The 24,958-nt window shown below is 48.3% G+C and overlaps 1 protein-coding gene across 3 annotated transcripts in view; it reads left to right on the plus strand.

The window, feature by feature from the left end:
• The first annotated feature begins 12,225 nt into the window (after positions 1–12,225).
• ZNF236 (zinc finger protein 236) overlaps positions 12,226–24,958 on the plus strand; it is a 60,659-nt gene continuing 47,926 nt past the window's right edge. For 2 of the 3 annotated variants that reach the window (XM_081149824.1, XM_081149826.1), the window contains exons 1-5: positions 12,226–12,403; positions 17,325–17,467; positions 18,695–18,859; positions 23,178–23,356; positions 24,691–24,815. In XM_081149824.1, coding sequence (XP_081005950.1) covers positions 12,349–12,403; positions 17,325–17,467; positions 18,695–18,859; positions 23,178–23,356; positions 24,691–24,815 — 667 coding nt within the window. In that variant the 5' untranslated portion in view covers positions 12,226–12,348. The remainder of the gene's footprint in view (positions 12,404–17,324; positions 17,468–18,694; positions 18,860–23,177; positions 23,357–24,690; positions 24,816–24,958) is intronic. The other variant, XM_081149825.1, reaches the window with a different exon arrangement.

A 24,958-nucleotide genomic window follows, 5' to 3' on the forward strand; every position in this document is an offset into this window, starting at 1 on the left:
ATGGCCCAAATGTTAGTGCTTAGTGTTGGCAGAGATTGGGAAACAGGTGTACTTGTGTGATGCTGTTGGTGACATGAGTGGGCACTGCTTTCTGGAGGGTGACTCACGCTCTTCTCTCAGTTCCAGCAAGATCACAGCAACAGCAGTCACTTGTTAACCAGGGGCTAACTCCATCACCAGGCTCCCACAAGATGCTAGGTAGAGGGAGACTGTTTTCTGGTTGTATGATGATTTATTAATCCGTCCGTGTTCCTGTCGAGGATGAGAACGAGCTGTGTTGGGGAATGTGGACAACAGTCCGTGTGTGTCTGCCGGTGCACATTTGCCACTTTCCTCTGTTGTCATAGTTTCTTGGGCTGTCTCGATGAAGTGCCTCCGACTGGGTGGTGTAAAGCAGCAGACATGGACTCCCTTGAAGCCTGGACGCCACGGGTCTCAAATTAGGGCACCAGAGGGCCCTGCTCTAGGGAGCTCCTTCCCTGTTGCTCTGGCTTCCAGTGGCTACTGGTGATTTCAGAACCATCATGTAACATTTCCGAGAGGACAGCTCCAGGATGGAGAGCAGATGAGTGGAGGTCGGGTTAGGGATGGGGTGGGGAAGGTAGTGGGCTATAAAAGGGGTCTTGGTGGTACTGGAGGCATTCAGTGTGCTTGGGGGACACAAAAACGAAAGTGTGGTAAAACTGTATGGAACTCAACACACACATGAATGTAGTGAAAGGGATCTGACAAAGACGGGTGCACTGCGTGTGCTGGTTGTGATCCTGAGCTTTCATTTCGCAGAATGTTAGCATTTGGGATTGAAAATCGAATTTATGTACCTCCATGTTTGTTTGTGTTGTTTTGGAAGAACTGTTTGTCATTAATACTAAGTGAGCAAATGAATGTATAAGCAGAGCTTGTTGCCCCCTCCCACCAGAGATACAACAGGGACTGGCTCATCGACACGCAGCTGGAATAGAGCTTCAGTGCTTGGCATGTGGCCCACCTGCTCTTCTGACTTTTAATTAGGGCCTCATGTTCAGCACTCTGCCCGGGTCCCTCTGCCCACCGCATGTCACTGTGTGTGGTGTTTCCCTCCATATGCTGAGCAGGACAAGTGCCCATCTCGATAAGGATGCCCCAGGGATCCTCAAAGTTCAGTCAGATTCCATGGAGCCAAATATACCCACCCAATTTGGGGACAAGCCATCCCACTGTTTTTATTCCCAGTGGAGTCATAAGTGGATATGGCTTCATGTCAGCTGCAGTTTCCCTCTAGAGAGTGGGGGCAGCTGTGACGTCATCCTCCTGCCTGTCCTGTCCTCCTTGCGCTGCGCAGGGCTATTCCGGTGGGCATGCAGGGGCCCCTGCGTGGAGAATTCCAACCCGAGGCCCTGTGGTTCTGCACTTGAGACCAGATTCACCTAGCATGCTTGACCCGCCCCCCTCCCCACCCCCCAAATTGTCCCTCTGTCGGTAGAATATACTGCAGACATCTGTAGGCTCTCAGTGGCCAGGGTTCCGGGCAGGTCAAAGCCCTGAGCAAGGAGGCCCCTGAGGAGGGCAGGGGGTCCTCAAGCCTACCTGGTCCCAGCCCAGTGGTAACTCAGGGACAGACGGGTGGGCTTTCAGGATGGCCGAGAACCAAGATGTGTGCCTGGAGAGACAGCTTCGTCAAGCAGAGCAGGAACACACTGCCTTCCTGCCTTCTACGTCCAGACACTTCCACAGGCTATCACATTAGTTATCTCATGTGCACAAGCCCAGACAGTAACCCTCCATGTCACAATTGAAGAAACTCTTCACATGGCCACCTGACTTGCCTGAGATCACACAGAGCTGTAAGTGGCAGAACTCCTGCACAGATAAAGAGTGAGTCACTGCTGGCAAACCCTCCCGCTGCAGCTCTCTGCGGCCCTGCTGCCCCCAGCATCCCCTGGGCCACCAGGCTGCTCCTCTCAGTCAGGGCCGGCCACCAGGGCTGCCTTTTCTAGGGCTGGTTCCTTTGCAGCAGTGCTGCTGTGTGTCAGCCCTGAGCTTCCCTCTGGTGTGATTGCTGTGTGAGACCGCTCAGTCCCTCGCGTAGAGTAAGAAGCCTGAGCTTTGGCTTATGACGGCCAGATGCTCCGAGGCCATGCTTTCATTGTCATGGGGTTTGTTTTAATTTCCAGGTTTGAGGACCTGTTTTAGATGGCCGTGGTCAACAGAATTATTCTATATCTATGTCAGTGTAAGGTTTATGTGAAGCTTAGCCCATAAAAATACCAGTAACTGACCCCAGGCCTCTTGTTCTCACCTTCTAGCACTTTTGACTTCTGTCTGGTCATCTGGCACCTGAACCAGACCAGTCCAACAGACTCCTACTTAATGCTAGTAGCCTCACCTCGTCTTGAATCTAATATTTGGTTCTACCCACCACCCAAGTGTTAATAAGTATTTCTGATATTTACGTGTGGCATCGATGTACCCATGACCTTGAGGCACCTCTTGTAGGGACGCCTCTCACCAACCCTTACCCCGGTGGGGACAGTGACTTATCTTTCCTGGGTTGGACCCCCGTTCTAGAAAGTGCCACCTGAGGGCTTCTGAGGAGAGCCCACTTTGCCCTCAGGCATGTGCCACCCAGAACTGCAGGGGTGGTAATGCCCCTATGAGCTCTCTTTCCATTTGCCTGGAAGATGATTCTGGCTTGTATTTCATGAGGCTCCTCAGATGGTCCCCACAAGGGTCACAGTGGCCATCTGGAGAATGCATCCTTGCATTGGTCTTTCTTCCCCTGTGGCTCCTGGAGGTCACATCCCCACCTGTATCACCTGCACACAAGCCTCCCTGCTTGCGTCCAACCAGAGGAGACACTGCTGCTCCCAGAAGGCTTTATGCAGAAAAAAGGGACAAACAGAAGGAATTCTTTTGAGCTTCTTTGATTGAGGAAAACAAATCTCTCACTATCTTTTCCAGGTCTTATTTGATTTTTCAAAGGCACATAAAATATGTGCCTCAACTAATTTTTAACATTCTCCTTTTGCCTCCAGAGGAATTGTTAGTCTCCGAATGGAGAGTTGAAGAGCATGAGCTTCTGAAGAAGGGGTGAGAATGAGAAGGAAGCAAGCCTGAAAGGTGGAGCAGGGGGCGTGCAGAGCTGGGAAGGGTGAACAGGGCCAGTCTGTGGAATAGCACACGGCAGCCCATGTGGTGCCACACAGCCCCCGTGCTCAGGGAGGGTGCCTGTGGACATAACAGTGGCTCACCTTCACTGAAGGCTGTGGGCGGCCCTGTTGCTCTAATTATTTTACATACACCACGTACAGTTCATAACAAGCCCTGGGCCAGGCACCAGGCGCACCCTGTACACAGACTAGAAACCAGGTGAGGTGATTCTTAAGCTGTCCCAGTGCCCAGGGCTGTGGCTCCAACTCCTGAGGCCAGGCTCCTTGGACTGTGGATACAAATCGTCTTAAAATGATGACACTGTCTCACTTCAGACTGAAGTTGTTATTGCACATGTTTCATTGTGCTCTATTTATATTCCTTTCTGCTGCTGAGTGTTTAGCCCAACACCCAACATGCAGTGTGTCCATTACCTGGCTGTCACAGTAATCTCTGGTGGGTTGGGATTCCCCACGGACAGCTTTGCTGTTTCAGGTCTCAGCTGAGGATGAACTGCAAGCTTCAGTTTCCTTCCTCTCGCGGCTGTCAGACATAGCTGCCTTCTGCAGAGTTTTTTATGTAGCCACTTTCTGTGCCTTATAGGTAAGCTTCAAAAATTACTGACTCATAAAAGTGTCAGAACTGGAAAGAACATGAGCAATCACGCACTTCAGGTTAGTAAACTGAGCTCAGGGAAGTTAGGTGACTTAGCACAACAAGGAGAGATCAAATCTCTGTCAGAACTCTGCCTCCCATCTCCTGTCCAGTCCTCTCTCTCTGGTGTCACTCTACTGAGTATTTCTTGGAAGCATCTGGAATGCAATGGAAATTACATAGTCTTTGTGAAACATCGCCTGAAATTAAAATTCAGTTGGTGCAGGCAGCATGTCCAAAGCATGTATTTGATAAATAAATGGTAATCAATATGTACAAAGTTAAAACTCAACAAGAAAACCCAACTTAAAAAATAGGCAAAGATCTCAATAGTCTCCTGACCACAGAAGATGTACAGATGGCAAATAAGCACATGAAAAGACTCTCTGAATCCTGTGTCAACAGGGAAATGTGAATTAAAGTAATGAGATACCACTATACCTACTAGAATGGCTAAAATCCAGAGCACCAACAGCAAATGCAGGGGAGGATATGGAGCAGCAGGAACTTGCACTCACTGTTGGTGGTAATTTAAAAAGTGCAGCCACTTTGGAAGACAGTTGGCAGTTTTTTACAAAACTGAACAATCCAGCAACCTTACTCCTTGATGTTTACCCAAAGGAGCTGAAATTTGTCCACACAAAAACCACACAGATGTTTGTAGCAGTAATTGCCAACAATTGGAAGCAACCAAAATGTCCTCTAGTAGGTGATAGATAATAAACTGGTACATCTAGGCAATGGAATATTGTTCAGTGCTATCTAGTCACAAAAAAGACATGGAGGAACCTTAAAGTGCGGAATTTGGCTGATACTAATGTATCAGTATTGGTTCATTAAATGTAACAAATGTACCACACTAATGTAAGATGTTATCAATAGGAGAAACTGTATTTAGGGGGAGGGTATATGGGAACTCTGTACCAGCTGCTCAATTTTTCTGTTAATCTAAAAAAAAATTATATTAACTAAAAAAGACCTCAGAGTTGTTGCTCAATAAATAGGTGGTACCTGTTATTACAAACAGCCAGCGTGTGCCAATCAGTTTCAGCCCTGGAGGTCAGGTCTCTGGAACAATGGCAGGAGTCCGGGCTGCTCCTGTGACAGTGCTGGCGGCATGACTTGCCACCAGGTGGTGCTCCAATCTCCCTCTTCCCCCTCCTCTTCCCTCCCTCCCTCTCTTCCTCTCTCCCTTTCCCTTCTGCTCCCTTCCTCTTCCTCTGAAACACATCCCTGGGTCTAGTAACCTGCGGAGAGAGCCAGCCTGCTCCTTTAGATGAGTGTCACCACCACCATGGGCAGGGCAGCAGCAGCTCAGGGGCACTGATTCTGGAGTAACCCAGAGCAGTTTTCTCAGCCTTCTGGGGTCTTGGCACCAGCGGAGAATCATGGTGACTGACTGCCCTGTACATGGGTGCAGGTGCAGTGGCTCTGCATGGAAGGCGGTGGCATCATTTCTCTCTCAAATGTAGCTGCCTCTGCACCCCACCTCCACCTTGCAGAGCTGGGTGGCTGGTGTCTGTGAGCTGTAAAAGTGAAGATGGGTGGGCTTGCTAGTGAATCATCAGTGCATTTTCATTTTTATTACAGCCACGTGTAGCGCTCACACCTGGGGTCCACGGGCACTGGAAGGCCAGCCCTGGGAATGTGATTGAGGGCCACTGGCTCCAGCTGTCATCCACTGGACTCTTCCTGGAAACATAGCACCAAGTGTCTGCTGTTCAGAGCTGAAGCAGAAAGCAGTCTAGAACATGAAGACTGCCTGGGGACCTCGAGGAGCCACCAGCCCCACTTTCTCACGGTAGGGTCAGAAACCTCAAAAGGTAAAGGGACCTTCCTGGGCTACACAGCCTGGTACATGTGTTTTCTGTGAAATTTATGGGAGAAAATGTGTTTGGGATTTTTAAGCTTCATAGGGCAACTGTTACCCCAAAACACTGGCTGTGGAACCTGCTTGTAATCTGAGTGTGTGTCTGAGCGTATGTAGTTCACTGCATACCTGGGCAGGTGCAAGGGGTTATTTGAGGTTAGCAGGGTGGCAGAAAGGCTCAGTTTACATAAAACCTCTTAGTTTTAAGGAGGAATAGAACAGATGTGGGACATTTCTGTGTTTTATCTGCTCAGGAGAAAAGCGATCAGACTGTTGCCCCCCCCCCGGATGAAAATGGCTTCTCTAATTTTCTGAAAGGATCAACTGCAGCTATTAGCCAAGGATGGAGGCTGCAGGCCTGGAAAATGCTGCAGGGAAACATTCCCAGGGAAGGCAGCACACGTGTTTTGTAAGTGGAAGTACACGCGTGGGCTGCACTCGGGGTCCAAGACTCACGCACTCGGGTGCACGCTGCACGCTGCCCTGCAGTGCTGTCTGGAAATGGGAATTCAAAAGATTTATTGAGTGAATATAAATTCAAAAGATTTATTTATCTTACTGGACTACACGGGGAGATGGCTGCAGCATGGACAAGAATCCATGTGGCTGTGTCAGAGGGATAAACTTACTTGTCCCTTGCAAGGTTTATCACCTTTCCCCAGGAAGTGATCTGTTGGTGAGCCTGCGGCCACAGTGTCTTCCGTGACTGACAGAAGCCCCAAGCAGTACAGTGAGGATGGAGCGTCCTGAGCTGCTAGTCATGATGACTGTGCCCTTGGGAGAAGTGAGGGTGTCCCGTCTTCCACCACCTTCTGCAGTAGGAAGTGGAGTCATAGCAGAAGTAGGTGCTTCTGCCTAATGCTTGTTGCAGGGAATAAAGAAAATGTAGTCAGACTCCAGAGGCCTGGAGGTGGGGGATTTGGGCATAGATTCTGACAGTGGAGAAGGAACTGGATTGGGTAAAGAACACATGGAAGAGCTCTGGGCTGCAGACTGAAGGTCCCTGGAGAACCCCTCTGCCCTATTCTCCATGAACTGTAGGGAGAAAGTGACTTTCCCACTGTAACGTACTTAAGGCCACTAACTCCACACCTGAAATGGCTAAATGGTCAATTTTATGCTGTGTGTGTTTCATCCCAATAAAGAGAAACAAGCAGCAAAGCTATTCTCTACTGAATGGGCTGTGGTGTCTCCTTTGAAGTGGAGCCACATTGCTGACTTACCACAGCAGGAGGAAATGACTGGGGTGCAGAGATCCCCCTGGGCAGTGATGGGGACCACCTCAGAGGACACTCAGGAAAACCTAGTATTTCCTACTTTGTTGTATTTCTCAAAGTGCAGGCCAAGCACAGAATCCTTTCTGGAATGTCCACACCAAGATGTGACACAAAGTTCACAGCAGTTTCACTTCCATCAGGCCTGGCAAGGGTGGGCGAGAGGAATGTCTGCAGGGACTGGAGAGTGACCACCTCTTTAAGCTTTGTGCACAAGGTGTCTTGTTTCTCCCGCTGTAGTCTGGGTCCTGTTAATCACACTCAAAACCTGAAAACCACCCATATGTCCATCAGCAGGTGGATGGACAGAGAACCTGTGGTATATCCACACAACAAAACACTCAGTGCTCGGTGCTGCAGCACATGCTCTAAAACTGGAACGATACAGGGTACAGGAAACCAGCATGGCCCCTGTGCAGGATGACATGCTCATTTCTGAAGCATCCCATATTTGTACAAAATAAATAAAAGCCTGAGGATGCGTGGCACAGCATGGCAACGGCAGTTAATAATTACGGTGTATTTGAAGGTTGCGAAGAGTAGATCTTAAAAGTTCTCCCCACAAGGAAAAGAACTGTAACTATGTGAGGTGATGGATGGTAACTAGGCTTATTGTGGTGAACATTTTGCAGTATAGACCTAGATCAAATCATTATGATACGCCAATTACATCTCAATAAAGAAATACTATTCAGCAATACATAGGATTCATGCAACAACATGGATAAATCTCAAATTATTCTGAGTGAAAGAAGTTAGACAAAGTGAGTACATGGTGTAAGATTCCAGTTATATAAAATTTTAGAAAATGCAATGTCATCTGTGACAAAAAGATCAGTAGCTGCCAGGGGAGCGGGGAGCAGAGGGGAACAAGGAAATGTTTGGGGCGGTAGGCTGTGTTCACACCTTGACTGTAGTGAGGTGCAGCTTATTGTATATCAGTTGTGTCTCAGTAAAGTTAAAAATAAAATGAGGCACAATAAAAGTTCAAGACATGAATTCTTATTGGATCCTGATTGGGAAAATAAGAAATTTTAGGGATAATTGGGAGTATTTGAAATGGGCTTATGTATCAAATCTAGTAGGAGATTATTGGTACTTTTCTTAGGCATAATAATGGTATTGTGGATATGTAAGGAAATGCCAGTATTTTTAGGAGATTCATGCTGAAGTAGTTAGGGGTGAAATGTGATGTCTTCAGCTTATTTCAAATAGTTTGGAAAAAATAAATAGATAAAGCAAATATGGCAAAATATTAAGACTGTTGAATCTAGCTATTCCGTATACAGGAGTTCATGATACTATTCTTTTAACTATATTTGGCATGTTTGACAATTTTATCATTAAAAAGTTGGAAAAATTACCAGGTAGATTTGAAAAAAAATGAATTATAAAAGATAAACAAAAAATAATTGAATTATCAAACAATGGACAGGATTAACGGAAGACATAGCAATAGATAAAATTAGTGAATTGTAAAATAAATTTAAAAATTATCCAGAATGCAGTACAGAGAGAAAAAAAAAGAGACAGAAAATATGAAAGAAAAGTTAAGAAATATGGAGAATACAATGAGCCCTATCATAACTCTGGTTGGGATTCCGGGAGAAAGAGAAAGAAGGGGGCTAAGGCCATATTTTAGAAGTAATTCATGAAAATTACTTTTGACTCCCTCACAGTTGAAGTGAAAAGAATCCACACTCAGGCACACCACGGTGGGTCCGCACAGCTCCAGCGGAGAGAGGGTCTCAGAAGCATCCCGTGAAGAAGGAGAAACAACAGACTGACCCAACGAGGAGCCAAGCTAAAAATAGAGCATTTTCAGTAGATTGAAAGAAAATAATTGTCAACCTAGAATTACTTAATTAGAAGAAAATATCTTTAAGAATGAGGACAGTATAGAGACATTTTCAGGTAACCAAAAACCAAGACTGTTTGCCACTGGTCATGCCCCCTACGTGAAATGGCCAACATGTAGGTGCAAGCAGGAACATCGAGGACAAAAGGAGTGGAACATGCAGGTGCATCTGGACAAGTTAGATGACTAAATAAAATATCTCCTGCTGCTCAGAAGCAGGATTAAAACACACAGGAGTATATAAATGAAGAGGGGTGAAGATGCTGATTAATAGCCTTTCTTCTTAAGTATCACTGTTAAGTTTCTAGGTGCCCTTTGCAGAATAATTTTCAAACTAGTCAAGGGAAAAAGTAGAAAGAGAAAAAAATCAATCCAAAAGAAGGCAAGAAAGCAGAAGCTGAGATGACTCAGGACAAACTGAAAGCAAAAAGATAATAGACAACCAGTATTTTTTATACTGTATTAAAAAAAAAATACCAGAAGTCAAGTATGAGAATACACGTAGTATGTTCATAAAAATAAACCAAAAAACAACTTGGCATAACCCAAAAGTCCATCAACAATAGATTAAATGAATAAACCATAACATAGTCTTACAATGAAATACTATACAACAGTGAAAATGAATGACAGCATCAGCATCAATAAATCTCACAAGCAGAGTATTAAGTGAAGATGCAGGACACAGACGAATTCAGAAGAGCTTTAAGAAAAATTTCAAAAATTGGACCAATTGACCAATACTTCATTTATTTAAAGATATCTAAATAAACTGTACAACTCTAAAGTCAAGGGAACGGTGGTGCAGTACCAGGAGAGCAGGTACTTCTGGGGGAGGATGTCCTCAGGGAGGAGCAGATAGGGGCTTCCAGGGTGTTGGCCCTCTTCTTTAGCTGTGCCTGTGTGGTTCTGGGGAGCATGTGTTTTATGCCCCCCTTTTTATGTCCAATACAGTTATCAATTTTAAAACAAAAAAAGACAAGAGCAGCCCTCTATGAACTCTGGGAAATCCAAGAGGGTAAGTCTAGGAAACCAACCTGCATACATCCTACCAAGACTGTATCATGAAGAAACAGAGAATGTGAACAGACCAATAATGAGTCCAGAGATGGAAGCAATAATGAAAAACCTCCCACTGAAGAAAAGCCCAGGACTAGATGATTTCACTAGTGAATTCTACCAGACATTTAAAGAAGAATTAACACCGATCTTTCTCAGTATCTTCCTAAAAATTGAAGAGCGGGAACAATTACAAACTCATTTTGGGAGGCCAGAACTACCCTGATACCAAACCCAGATAAGGACACTAAAAGAAAACTATAGGCCAATATCCCTGATCTATCTGTCTGTCTGTCTAGTTCCAAAAAAATACAATGAATTCAACAGCATATTGAAAGGCTCATACACCATGAACAACTGCAATTTTCCCCTGGAAAGCAATGCAAATCAATAAATGTGGTATGTCACATTACTAGAAGGAAAAATAGGAACCATGTCTTCAATAGGTGTAGGAAAAGCATTTGACAAAATTCAGCATCCTTTCAAGATAAAACTCTCAAGAAATTGGGTTTAGAAAAATGTCTCAACATAATAAAGGCCACATATGACAAACCTGCAGCTAACATCATACTCAATGGTGAAATGTTCTAAGCTTTCCTGCCAACGTCAGGAACAAGACAAGGGTGCCACTCTCACCACTCCTAGTCAAGGCTGCACTTGAAGTCCTAGCCAGAGCAGTCAGGCAAGAAAAAGAAACGAAAAGCATGCACATCAGAAGGGAAGTGAAATTTCCCTTCACTTTATATTTGCCATGCATGTATGGTAAAAAAAAAAAAAAAAAAGTAGTAGGGATATAGTGATAGGAATACAGATGTCTTTTGTGGGTGAGAACCTGGTAACTGATCATGTCTGCTGCTTTACTTGGGCTAAGAAATCTGGAAGTCAATTTCCTATTCACCTTTTATAGCTACATAGGACCGCCTTCATCCACATGTATTTACATGACTGATAAAGTGCGTCAGGTCCTTTTCAGAACAATTAGGGTGTACATTTACGCACAAATCATCATCCAAACTGATTTGTGAATGGCCAAGGATTCTTATGCTCTGCCTCCAACCTATTTTCTTAGCTTTATATCCTAGTTCAGCCCTAATATGCAGAGGGAAATACTGTCACATTGTGTCTAAAGCTATCTAGATTTCCGCTGTGATGTAACTAGTTGTGTAGGATTGACAGTTAAGGTTTGGTTTGACTTGGATTTGCCTACAGCCTATGTAGCCTTTGAACTTCACTATTATCATCTGTGAAATGGCACTTCACAGGATCGTGGTAGGATTAGAAGTATTTTATGTAAGACGTATTTAGAAACACTCAGCTTATTTCTTTTAGAATATGACTAATTTTTTCAGGAATTGCATGAATAAATGAAAACATAAGTGAAGATACATACAGCACCAGACAGGTGAAAGATTCGTCAATTTTAGTTTTTTCCTCCTTTACCTGTTGCCTCCACCTGGGAAGTCATTTCTTACCATCTGTTAGAATGCAACCACCTACTAAGATTGAGTTGAAGGAGGGTCTTTCCTATTTTTCTAACTGTTCTTGTTGGTCTCCGTGGGTTTTTAAGCCTCCATTGTGATATTTGACTAGTTTCGCGTCTTTCCTGCCCCATGCACGGCCCCACGTTCCGGGGCCCTGTTTACCTGCGCATTCCCTCCTAAGACCTTGCTGCAGTTGGTGGGGATTTACTGCCTTGAGTTCGTTCTTCTGAGGATACTAAGGTGGTCGGACTTCTTCCTTCGGCTTTCTTGAGTGAGTGATCATTCCTCCGACAGCGCAGCCTAACTTCCTGGCACTTTGCTGTCCAGTTACCATGAGAATGATGTTAGAATGGACAATAAAGAGAGACCACGTTTCAAACTGCGGCTTTAACGGACTCCGTGGGACGATGGGCACACTGGGGCCTGGGTGCGTCTCCCGGTCAGGCCCCGCGTCTGGGCGCAGGGTGCTCTCCAGGACCTTCCAGACACAGCGAAGCACCGACAGGGCCCTTCCTTGGGGTTCTCCATGTTGCCCGGCGCCCCGGGAGCCTTGGCACGCTGTTCAGAGGGCATCTTCCCTACTCAGGGCCCCGGTGGCTGTCCCACCCGGGTGAGAGGACCCGCCACACGTCGCGAGGGTCTCCAGGTGAGGCCCACCGTCGGGTCCTTAACGCCAGGTGACAGCGGTCGCCCTCCGTGCGCACTGGGCCCCAACGCGGAGCGCGCATGCGCACGACGCCCTCCCCGCCCCCACCGCGCGCCCGAGCCCAACGCCCCCCGCCGGCCCGCGGGGCCATGGAACCCGCCGCGGTGGGCGCGGTCCTAGCGCTGCCGTTCGCCCCCTCGGGCGCCTTCCCCCCGTGAGGCCCGCGCGCTCGGCCGGGGCTCGGCGGCCCCCGGGCGCTCCGCCCGCCTCCGCGCTCGGCCGGGCGCGCGCCGCGTCCTCGCGCTGTCCCCGCGCGTGCGCGCTCGCGGGCGTATGTGTGTGAGTGTGTGCGGCCGAGGGTGGGCCGCCCGCCGACGATGCCGCGGGGCCGCCCCCCGAAGCCCAAGGAGAGCCCGGCGCGCGGCGACTCCGGTAAGCGGCCCGGCCGGCCGCCGCTGTGCCGCTCCGCGCGAATGTAGTCCCCGGATGCGGCGCGGGGGGCGCCGGGAGCGGCGGGGCCGGGCGGGGCGGCGCGGGGCTCCGCGGGCCGGGCCGGGAGGGCCGAGGACGCCGCGCCCGCCGCCGCCGCCCCGCGCCGGCGGCTGCCCGACCGCCGGCCGCAGGCGCGGGCGGAATGATACGGCGCGGCCCTCCGCCGGCTGGGCCTACTTTCCTGGGCCGGCGGCGGCGGGCCGGGGGCGAGGTGCGCGCCGCCCTCCTCCTCCCTCCTCCCTCCCTCCCCCTCCACCCTCCACCCTCCCCTCCACCCTCCTTCCACCTCTTCCTCCCTCCACCTCCCTGCGCGTCCGGCGTCCTCCGCCCGCCCGGGATCGCGCCCCGCCCGGCCGGGGAGGCCTCCTGAGCCGCCGGCGGGCGGGCGGGAGCCGGTGAGAGCGCGGCCCTCGGAGCCCCGGGCCGCCCGGCCCGCCGGCGCCTCGCGTCGTGTACGCAGCGCGGTCCTGGGACCGGCGTCCCGGCCTCGGCGGGCCCGGTCGGCGGCTCAGGGCCCCTGCCCTGCTGGAGCGCGCTCAGAGCCCAGCGCACAGGTGCAGGTGTGCGGCGGTCGGTGCCCTGGCCGACGCGCTGCCGCGGCCGCAGTGAAGCGGCTGCGGCGGAGACGGGAAGTTAGGGACAAGCCGCGACGGCCAGGGCACGAGCATTCCCGCCAGGGCCGACCCTCATGCGTCCCGGCGCCTAGGCCGGGTCCACGGCCCACGTGGGCAGCCTTACCTGGGTCATAACCGCCCCGGTTGTCATTAGTGGGTGGCGGTGTCTGCGAGGAACTGGGACAGGCCCTCCCCGGGTGGCCTGCTCTGTCTCCTGCTCTTTGTGCCATGTTACACGCTTCCTGTCAGAGGCCGTGTCAGGCGCTGTGGGGTCACTTGGAAGAAGGCTTAGGACGCAGGACGGCCGCCCACTGCCCACCTTCCCCGCTCCACTTGGCCTCTGTCGCCGGGTTTTCACAGCTAGGCCTGTGGCTTCACCGCAAAGGTGTATTTCTCCCGGGCCCTACTCCTCCCGCCTGGCCGTCCTGGGCCCCTCAGTTGCAGGTCTGCAGGAGTCTTCTGACTGGCCGCCGCTCCTGTGTCTTGTCACCCACCACCTGTCAGCCTCAGGGTTTCCTTTACAGCGTGATTCAGGTGCCCACCCCCTGCTTAAAACTTGAATGGTTTCCTCCCCCCCAACCATGAACTCCACGGGCCTCGGGGGCCCAGCTCTCCTCTCTTGGTCCTGCTCCAGCACCGAGGCCCCTGTGGTCATGCCTGAGTGCTTCTGGGCCTGGCCTTGCTGCCCCGCGCTGCCGGCCCCCCACTCACACTGTAGGTCTCAGCACTCCAGCTTCCTGAGCTGTTCCTCTTCTGTCACTGTCTGTCACAGTGGTTCTCAGAGTGTGCTTCGGGGACCCCCCGAGCCCCCACACTTTCAGGGCTGTGCAAGGAAGGCGTTTTCACAGTGATGCTAAGACTCTGTGGCTTTGTTACTTGGTTTCCATTTGCACTAACCATACAACAGCGATGAGGCCCTAGCACGGCGGCGGCCTCCTCTTCATGCGGTTCACTCGCAAACAGCCTGTTGAGGCAGGGCGAGTGCAGAAGCAGACATGGGTCCCCCTGTCGTTCAGACAGCATTAAAAGGACTTGTAAAAGTAAGAACTCTTCTTACTGCTTTCTTGGAGAGTATGTTTTTCATAAAAATATGTATGTTAAATGTAATAGATTTATTTCTAAGTGAATATTTTAAAATTGCTCAGTTTTAATTTCTAATGGAGCAAATATCAATAGGTACAGCCTATGTAGACTTGAGGTCCCTTGGGTGCTCAGTAATATATAAGAACGTAAAGGGGTCCTGAGACCAAAATGTTTGAGGATCATTCTCTCAGTTTACTCTTTTAGTAATGTTTCTCATAATCTGTAATTATTTTTTTGTTACCCATTATGAATTTTATTTCTAAGAAAACCCTGGAAAGTAGGTGGGGGTTTTTACAGCCAGGGGAGGTGAGGCTCTGAGAGGGAGAGGGATTTGGGAGGTCCTCCCAGCTAGTGAGTGTCAGAGTTGGGATCTGAACCTACATTTGAGTCTCAAGTATGCATTTCATCGCTCCGCCTTGATAAATATAAAGCCCTATGTCTGAGTTGATTCATTTATTCAACAAATACTTTAAAGCATTTTCTGTGACTGGTGGGCTCTTGCTGGGGGCTGGGGATGCAGAGTTCAGTGGCAGAGACACAGCATCCGCCTTGGCTCCTTAGGCGGGAACGTTCTGTGGCAGCAGGGAAGCCTGGGCTGCCAGGAGAAAATGATGTCCAACAGGAACCTCCCAAAATGACTAGGAGTGGGCCTACTCCGAAATGCTTCGTGAAGTAGTGGCTAGATGGGACTGAGTAAGGACGGGGCCGCCTCTGAGTTGACTGGGGAGCGTTTATGGAGCACTTGCTCTGTGCCTGGCGTGACCCTGGCAGTAGAAAGACCAGCAAGGTGGGATTTTTTTCTCTATCTTAGTTATTCTAGTTTTCATAACCAGTAACATGACCTTGATGGAAACCACATCTAGGGTCTTGTATGGCTTTCATCTGTTTTTTCCAGTAGAATGGCATGAAAGTTTCCTCCTGAGCTTAAACCTTTAGTTGGCTGCCTGCTGCTTCTGTTTTCTGGTGAAGAGATGTTTGTTCTACTTCATGTTAGAGAGCTGAGACAGGCAGACTATGAGCCAGATGGGTAACGAGCCCTTTCTTGCCCAAGTTGCCAGGTCAGGCTGTGGCAGGTCTTCTTGGTTGAATTCAGGGACTCTGCACCGTTCCCTTGGAGGAGAGGAGACCACTGGGAGGGGCTGACAAGGGTGGAACTTGAACTTTTTAGGAGGCAGCAGCAGATGTGGAGCCTCAGGTTTTAAGGTGACTCATTTGTTTCAGCAGCAAAGCAAAACTAGGCACTATTGGTGGGGACTGTTCAGGGGAGAGGGATTCTGCTTAAAATCATGACTTTGTAACCCTGTCGGGGATCTGAGGATGAAAAGATTTCTTCATAAAGGAGCGTCCTTCATGCTCTGTAATTGAACTTCTTTGGCAGGCAGGAACATAGAGCATTGAGAATTTTGAGGAAAGTGTGATTACATGACACTTAAAATGTAAACATGTCATAATTTGGAACCAGTAGTAAATTAACCTGGCTTCCAGATCTTAGTCTATGACACAAACTAGTCTGGGGAAACCACACTGAACCATAATTCCTCGTCACATAAAGTAGTTCAGCAGTTTTTATGGGGTATTCTCTATCAGGGTCTGGTACCGTGCCTGTACAGACAGGGTCTGCGCTGAAGGAATTAGCTGTTTTCAGACCACTCTTCAGTTGTAGAACTTTATGTGAAATATCACGGCAAGGCCTCGGTGGTGACTGTCACCCTTGGCAATTCATTAGGGATCACCTGGGGACCTTGTTGCATGTATTACACCCCAACCTGTGGGGAAGGCTCCCAGGTGACTCCACCTTTCAGTCAAGGTCAAGGTTGAGAACCACTGGCCACAAGTTGATATGGTCCAACAATCATTCAGTCTGGGCTTTGGGAGTCATAAAACATTTATTATTAGTTTAGTGCAGGAATTTTGAAAGCATGGTCTTGGAATAGTATGTGGATATAGTTAAGAACAAATAGAATAAAAATTAGGTAGTAGACCCATCTCATTCATGAATGACGTTGTAGCCTTTTTAATTACATCAGTGTTTCAGAGTTTGCTTTACTGGCCAACCTGCCAGCAGAATTTTTGAAACTGTTGCCAGCTCTCTCCAGTCCTGGCCCCACCTCCCGTCCCCTGGATTTCAACTCTGGCTCTAACCCAGATGCGGCTGCAGGCCCGAGGGCCGCTGGCCAGAGTTGGAACTGCAGGCTGTTTGCTCAGAGGAGCTGTGGAATGCTGTCAGCACAGGATGCCTGAGAAAGACAAGGCCTTCTTGAGCTTGCTTGAGTCTTCAGCTTACCCCTACCCTGCTTCTAAATTTCTAAAGTCTAATATTTTTGGGCCAAGTTTGCTATGTGACCTATTTGCTAATGTCACCTATTTCTAGTCTTTATATAGTTAATATGTATTACATATTGATGCTCAAATTATAAGACTTGGTGTATATTTACTTATTTTAAAGAATTGGAGAGATTTAAGACACCTTTATTCTATGACACTGTTGGCAAATGTCGATGATGATTCCATAGTTTTTCCAACTTGAAAATACTTTTAAGTTTATAGCCCTTCACCCGACTGGGTTTAGAGAATCACATTGTGAGACCTGAGGGTTGTCCACAGTGTTGCAGCCCTTACCTTCTGAAACCATGACTGTCGGAGGGAGCAAAGCTTCTGTTCTTGTTGACATATTCTGCTTTTCCGAAGGTTTCAGAGGTAGACTGAGTTAGTTGAAGTAGCCTTTATGCTTTGACTGGAGTTTGTGTACTGAGTGATTTAGGAACCTGTGTGGTTCCTGATAACTCCCAGAGTGACTTAGAGGTGAAATGCCTCCAGGGTTTGCAGTGACTTAGAAACAACGAGAAGCAGCAGGCCGGGGTGGGACACTATGGCTTTTGCCTGTATTTGTGTGCATGTCAGGCCCCAGGAGCTGAGTTTAGGTTTTCCAAGTCCTATTAAGAAGCATTTAGGATTCTGTTGTGCTGTGTCTCAGTCATCTCAACATTTCTCATTTCTAACCTAAAAGCATGTCCATTTAAAAAATTCAAGATTTCATTAATTTCATCTAAAATCTCTCATAAAGTTTTGACATAATTTGGTTTCTAGACAGTAACCAAATAATTTTATTTATGTGATGAGAATAACAAGTGGTATTTATTGTCTATACTTATGCAATTTTATAGATGGAGTTTTAACATTGAATGCGGAGAACACTAATTATGCCTATCAAGTTCCAAACTTCCATAAATGTGAAATCTGTCTGCTGTCTTTTCCAAAAGAGTCCCAGTTTCACCGCCACATGAGGGATCACGAGCAGAATGACAAGGTATGTATTTTTAAAGGGGTGTCAGCAATGGGTGGTTGAAACTGGCAGTGTTGTGAACATCCACCTGTGAGTTGAAATTGTTTTTCATAATTTAGACTCCTGAATTGTGGAGCGTTTTATGTTATATAAATACATATTTTTGTTTTTAGCTGTAGCTGTATTCCTAGCCATTAAGAGATCAGGAGGGAAGGGGAGAGATTGTCTTGCGCGCCTGTGTATTGAAGTTATTGAAGGGTGTGGACAAACACATTCTTAAAACATGCCTTTCTCCTGTAGCCTCTGTTTCCCTGGGAGTACAGAATTAGTACATGCTGATGCGCTTTTCTCCACAGGGCGTTACCTGTGAGTGGCTTCATTGTAAACTGGTGTTCGGTTAGGTTAGATGGCTCTTCGGCAGGGAGTGTGCTCTCTCACGTAGAAATTGGGATGCTTTCTTGCTGGGCACCCTGTGGGATTTGACAGGAATGTTAGTGTCTTCCTGATAGACGGAAAGCGGCAGTTAAGACTGCAATTAAAAAAGTGGCTGCAACTTTCCTCTAGGTAGGACAATGTGAGCTAGCCAACCCTGTGAGACCCCAAATACCGGCTCTCTTCTCTGCAGCCCAGGGTGGGACCAGCTCTGCCTTACTGCCTTTACTGTCAGCATGAGTGATAACATAACGCTAACAGCGGTGCCCACGGGCATCATTTCATCCCCCCACCCCACCCCACCCACAAGTGAAAATCTGAAAATACTTAGTCCTGATTAGGGCGTCGCTATTTCAGGGGGAGGTAATGCCAGTGGTTACTTTTTATTCTTGCTTGCAAGTGGCAGAATACCTTCCATTTGGGGAACATTTTAGACTGAGATAAGCAACTCTGTTAAAATATAATAGAATTTTTATGATTCTTTTTTACTTTAAGTGATACTGTTGACAGCAGTAGATTTGGTTGGAAAAGGAGGGAAAGTAGCGCCGACTTATTGTCGGAGAGCCTGCGCCCTGGCGCACTGAGGTGCAGTACTCCTATCAGGACCTTCCTGCCTGGACGGGTGTCGTCCTCACCTCCCCCGAGTCAGTCCCTAAGGAGCTTTATGTGTTGAATTGGGGTTTAGTGACTTGGGGTCCAGCAGAGGCATCAGAAATTTCTTGGAAAGATTGTAGATCATGGTACTTGTTAATGTTTGAGTGACGTTTACTGTGGAAAGATTGTTATTTCAGTGGCTTCTTGACATTTCTCTCCAAACAGCCACATCGCTGTGACCAGTGCCCCCAGACATTCAATGTCGAATTCAACCTGACGCTGCACAGATGCACCCACAATGGCGAGGACCCGACCTGTCCTGTGTGCAACAAGAAGTTCTCCAGGGTGGCCAGCCTCAAAGCCCACATCATGCTGCACGAGAAGGAGGAGGTGACTCTCCCGCTGCCCTTTGCTCACTGCTGCTTAGAAGGCTCCCATCCGTGGGCACCTGAGGCATAAACCAGTTTACACAGCCTTTCACCTAGATTCCAGGGGGCGAATGTCAATGTGCCTTGGCTGGGCTCCGGTTGGCTGATGGAACATTTCGTTTCTGCCCTGTCAGGTGGGGTGGAGACACTTACTGGGGAGTGTGTTTGGAGGGTCAAGATCTGTCTGTGTTGTGAGAAGGGCCCCCCCCCCAACAGAAACTAACTTTAGTAGAAATCTGTAGCGGCCAAGAGTGGATTTCCTGCCTGTGGAGATGCTCCTGGACCCCTGACTGGGCGCTGGGAGGCGAGGGTGCGTTCGTGATGCTGCAGAGCAGTGGAACCGAGCAAGCAGCCCCGAGTTCCCGGCATGACAGGGCTGTGCTGCTGCTGCTGCTGGGAGCAGGGCCTCGTTTCAATTATAAAAAGGCTCTGCTTTAAAAATACTACCCTGCCCCGATTATTATTGTAGAAAATTAGGAAAGTGCAAAAAGTGCGGAGGAGAATGTAAACGCCGCCTATAAGTCTGCCCGCCGCGTCATTACAGATGACTGGTGTAATTCCCCCAAGACAGAAACATACAGAATTTAAATTACATCTATAAAATTTGCATCTTGAAAACTGAGTTTCTACTTTCTGTGTAGGTTTGTGTATTTGTTATATGCCTTTAATTTTTCATATAAAATCATTTATTTTTTATCTTTTAAAACTTATTGTTAAGTAATCCATGTGTAGTTTGGGAACAGTTGAGACTCCAAGCCCCGTGACTCTAGTTCTTACAGGGCACTCTGGGCGTGCCCAGGCTCCCCTGTACTCCGTTCCATGCACCCCGGTTATTCTGTGCCTTTTTCCTTCAGTCAGCTGTTACAGGCAAGGTTGCATCAAACCTGCTCGTCATACGTAGATTATCAGCCACGTGATGTGACTTGTGGACACGGGTCTCGTGGTCAGCAGGTCTCTCTGCGTAGACATATATAGGTTGTTTTCTGCTGTAGTAGACACGGTGCAAACGGAACCACACGAGTAAATGTTCCTATGTGTGTCTGAGCACATTGGCGACTTTGCGCCCAGAGGGCACTGTGGTTATCACTGCTGTGGGGAAAGGCTGCAGTGCTGCAGGCATCTAGTGACCAGAGATGCTCCGGAAGGGCCTTCAGTGCACAGTGCCCCTCCCCCCGACACACACAGACCCGGCCCCTCAACATGGAGTTGCTAGGTCTGAATGTACATGAATTTAGAAGGGGGTGGGTATTGTCAGATTGTTCTCCAGGGAGGGTCTGTTAATTTATACTCCATCCAGTGGTGTGTGAAAATGCCCCTTCATACCATTTTCATTATCTGTGTTATAAAACTTGTGTTTTCCAATTTGGTAGTTTAAGAGGGTATGTTTTTGTTGTTCTGATTTGTATTTCCTTAATTATGAGTGAAGTTTAGCATCTTTCTGGGTTTATTAGCCATTAGTATTTTTTCCTATCTTTTAATTTTCTTATTTTGGGGGAGTGAGTGGGATTATGAGTCTCTTCTTATAGATTTGTGTCAGTTGTTTACATACCTAGGAAGTTATTTTTTTTGCCCTTCCTCAGTTTCTGATACCGCTCCCTCCCCCCTGCGTAATTTTTTAAATTGTCAAATACTCACATTTTTAATCTGTTCACTTACAGATTCTGGTTCTTGTGACTTGCTTAGAAATACTTCCCAGGTCTACAGTTTTTATTTTTTAAGTCCCACCATGTCTTCTAGAGCAGGTACACACACAGGGCAGTGCACACCCCACTCCAGAGACCAGGGGTTCACATTGGTCCAAGTCCAGCTGCCCTCCCAGATCCTCTGAACCTCCCCCAGTTCCCACATGTGTCCCTCCTTCGCAGTGAGGACATGGCTCCCACGTGGCAGCACAGTCCTGTGTTCGTCTGCAGCTGTGTCGGTTGCATGGCCCACCCTACCCCAGTGCACCTGCTAAAGGCATGCAGGGTGGAAGGGAGCTCAGGGTTGTGTGATTCAACTTCGTTCTATTTCAGGACCACCCTGCCCTCAGTGAATGGCCCCCATTAGGGTTCAGTTAGTGTGACCACAAGAGTCCAGAGCAGAGCAGGGACTGCGGGCTGGAGGTTAGGTCGCGAGTGTTGGGTTTTAACCTCCCTGTAGAAGAGCAGACGTACAGGCAGGGAGGCCCCCCCCCCGCTGCCCCCCCGCCCCCAGCTGAGGAGGGTCTACCTTGTTTCCTGTGTTGTTCTGCGGGTTTCTCCTTAGAGGGAAAAGCAAATGTCTATGTGCTTCCTGTTTTCCATCTCTGATTTATTATTAATGGGAACCTTAGAATTTTGCCTACTTAAAAATGATTGGTGTTTTTATTTTGGCTGCTTTTATTTTAAAGTTTTAGATTGTCCGGGGAATGGAACGTGGTTATAAGGCTGAACCTTCACAACGTCGCCCAGCAGTGCTCTGTCCACGCTGGTACAGCACGCTACCTAACTCACTCAAATGCTCTAAGATTTCTATTACCATTACTGGGGGTCTTTTTGTTGTATGTTGATGGGGTCTGATCAGAGCTCCGCACATTGACTCCTTGGCGTCTGCTCGCCACTTAGCGCTCATTGAAGTTACCCAAGAGCAGTTTGCTTCTTGGGTACAAGGAGCTGCTGCTTCCCGCCCCGAGGACTTGGCATTAGCTCCAGAGGTCTGTTAGCTGCCCCGAGGCACGACTGCCCCTTGCCCAGGATGTCCTCGGGGCGCACCCCAGCTCTGTGGCCTGCTGGATGGTGATGGAACTTCCCGTTACGTGGCCTGTTTTGGTGGTGGCCCAGGGTATTCTTGACCTTGGGTTCACCTCATGAGCAAATTGTTCACAAAGCACAGTTTTCACTCAGAAAATCCTGACAAATCTCTGAGTAATAGTCATGCCAATATCTCCCTAAATACACTAACCTGAAGGTTAGGGGAGAAAGTGAGTAAAATGCGGATGGACCTGAGCCAGAGCACTAACAGAGTAAGGGTGGCGAGGGGGGATAAGAGTTCAGTTTTATTTTACAGCTGAGATGGGAGCCTTCCAGTTGGTAGTAGAAAATGAATAGTTTGCCATAAAAGTTCAGGATCTCAGAAGTCTTTTTTTTTTTTGAAGTGATGCAGCAAATTGTTAGGTATTTTTTTCTTTTTGAATGTTTCCTGGAAAGAATTTTCTTTATTTTCAACAAGATACTGACAACCTAGTAATTTGTTACATCCTTAAGTTATTATATAATAATACTAATCTGAAGTTTTTGACAGTTTATGCCATTGCTAGGCTATATGCATATCTTCTTCATGTTTAGACAGGTCATTTTGAGAATTGTCTAAGTAAACAGTTGTGTTACAGATCCGCATGATTGAGCTCACTGAACCTTGTGCTAAGTCAGCAGTTCCTACTGTTAACGTTGTCCTGAGGACTTCCTTTGCCCATGCTTCCACCTCTCACACCGTCACTCACTCCAGTGCAGCTCGGGTGTTGGGAGAGGGCAGGGCCCAGGTGCACCCAGCAACTCATTGGCAGTTGTGAGCCGAATCAAGACCCAGCTCTATAACAGCTGGACCCTGTTATCCAATTGAAATATGAGTTACCTAAAATTTATAGTAGCCACATTAAAAAAGTATAAAAAGCAGATGAAATAAGTTTTATTTTAATATGTTTATGAAAATATATCCAAAATATTATAATTCAAATATTAAAAGTGTTTGAGCTCTTTTACGTTCTTTCTTTTTTGCAGTAGGTCTTTGAAATCCTTTGTGTATTTTACACTTTCTCCACAGCCTGTTCAGACCACCCCTGCCAGGTGCTCGGCAAGCCGCACCTGGACAGAGCCAGACTGTTCTGTCATCCACTGCCTGTAAACCAGTGAAAGAGTGGTAGATGTTTCCATCTCACCTCCATCAGCTGCCATTTTCTTTTGAGGTGGTTTATCAGTTGGCAACTTAGCTTCTGTCCTTACCCTTTTGTGGCGAAGCCCTTCTGTTTCTCCACAGCACTCATAGCGCAGGTGGCAGAGCGCCACCACCCAGCCGCCAGCTGGAAGCAGTTCACTTTGCTCAAACATTGTATTGTTTTCTCACCTTTTTCCCTCGGTTTTTGTCTTTTCCTACCAATAAAGAAATGGCTTTTGTACCTTCATATTTAGACATAATGATATATTTTTTGAGAGGTGAGAATAGCGTTTGTTCCAGAGGAAAGTATAATTTGCATATTGACCATCTACAGGACCGGCTCTTTTGAGCAGTCCTGGTCCTGCTCACAGGTGGCGTTCCTTCCACAGAACCTCATCTGCTCCGAGTGTGGGGACGAGTTCACGCTGCAGAGTCAGCTGGCCCTGCACATGGAGGAGCACCGCCAGGAGCTGGCCGGCGGCAGGGCCCACACCTGCAAGGCCTGCAGGAAGGAGTTCGAGACGGCAGCGCAGTTGAAGGAGCACATGAAGAATCATTACAAAATTAGGTGTGCACCTCCACCTGGGCTTGGGAAAAATCTAGACAATCTGTGAAGAATTGGCAAGCTTGGCTATGCTTGGTTAAAAATATTGGCGAATCTAGTGTGGTGTCAGGATGTCTTTTATAAGGTGTAGGTCATGTCTACAGTAGGAAAAATGAGCTCAAGTTTAAAATAGGTGCCAGGCTGTGTGGGTGGAAAGTTTAGCTAGTGTTTTAGTGTTAAAACTGTAGAACAAGGTCCTGGTGATGTTTTATGGGCAGGTAATGGTGTGTACAGTGGATCTGTGAGGGTCTGATTAGCTCCTTCGTAATGCCTTGGTTTACTCACACTGCCTTACTGTTGACAACTTACCTGTGCCTGGCAGGGACCAAGTAAGAGGATCATCAGTGCAGCCATTTCAGATAGTGGTTGTATTGAGAGAGGGAAGTAAAATTGTGTTAATCTGGGTGATAAGAGCCCATCGGGGCACTCCGGTGCTACAGCTGAGTTTGAAGGAGACAGGGCCTGGGGCTGTGGGGCCTTTGAGGCCACCCTGGTAGCAAGGATTTTATCCTGGTGTGGTGGAAGCCGTCAGAGTGTTTCACACACACAACTCCTGCCCGACTTCAGGCGTGGCGTGGCGCCTATGGTGAGGTTGAAGCGGCAAACCACTGAATCAATGCAGCAGGAAGATGACGCTGGAGGGGGGTGTGGGGGGCACCTTTGAGGTATTCTGTGGTGAAACCAGCAGCTTTTGGAGATGCAGTGGAAGTTGGGGTCAGAGAGAGGGAAGCATGGGCCTGACTCCTCACGGCAGGGATTGCCCTTTCCTTCACAGAGAGGAGCAGGCTAGGAATAAAGGAAGAGTTGGGCCCACGACACGCTGGCTTCGAGGCACCCTAAGCCATTCCCGAGGAGGCCGAGCAGTTAGAGGTCGGGGGTTGGTGCTCAGTGGAGGCATCAGAGTGGGTGGAAGTGGGGCTTGGGGGGGTCACCAGCTTCGGGTGGTGTGAAATGAAGGGACGAGAGGAGGCAGCAGAGACGCAGGCTGAGGTACAGGTTAGAGCTACGCTGTGCAGACCTTGGGTCTGACCGTCAGAGGCAAACCTTGTCGATGAGAGGAGTTCCGCCCCAACACAAGCTGTTTCTCTGTCATTACATGTGGAAAAAAGGAATGTTTATGATATTGGATACACAAAACTGATGGTGTGTGTGTGGGTAGGGGACACGCACTTATATGGGCTTGGTTTTTCAATGAAACACGTTCTCATGACCAGCTAGCTAACCTTCCTGGAAGGATGTTACTGTCAGGCTTGTAACACGAGAGAGACGACTTCATGAGCTCCCACTGTATCGTGTAGGATGTCCAGTACGAGGTCATACAACCGGAACGTCGACCGCAGTGGATTCACGTACTCGTGCCCGCACTGTGGGAAGACGTTTCAGAAGCCCAGCCAGCTCACGCGGCACATCCGGATACACACAGGTGCGGAGCACACTTGCCCCTGGACGGCTCACTGGGCGCACAGGAGAGGAGTGGGCCTCAGAGCAGCCAGACCTGGAAGTTAACCTTGGCTCCTCCACAGTTTGCTGTCGAATCTGGGTGTGGGTTTTGAGATTTTGGCGTAG

Source organism: Miniopterus schreibersii (assembly GCF_964146895.1).
Source record: "Miniopterus schreibersii genome assembly, chromosome: 10".
Taxonomy (NCBI): Eukaryota; Metazoa; Chordata; class Mammalia; order Chiroptera; family Miniopteridae; genus Miniopterus; species Miniopterus schreibersii.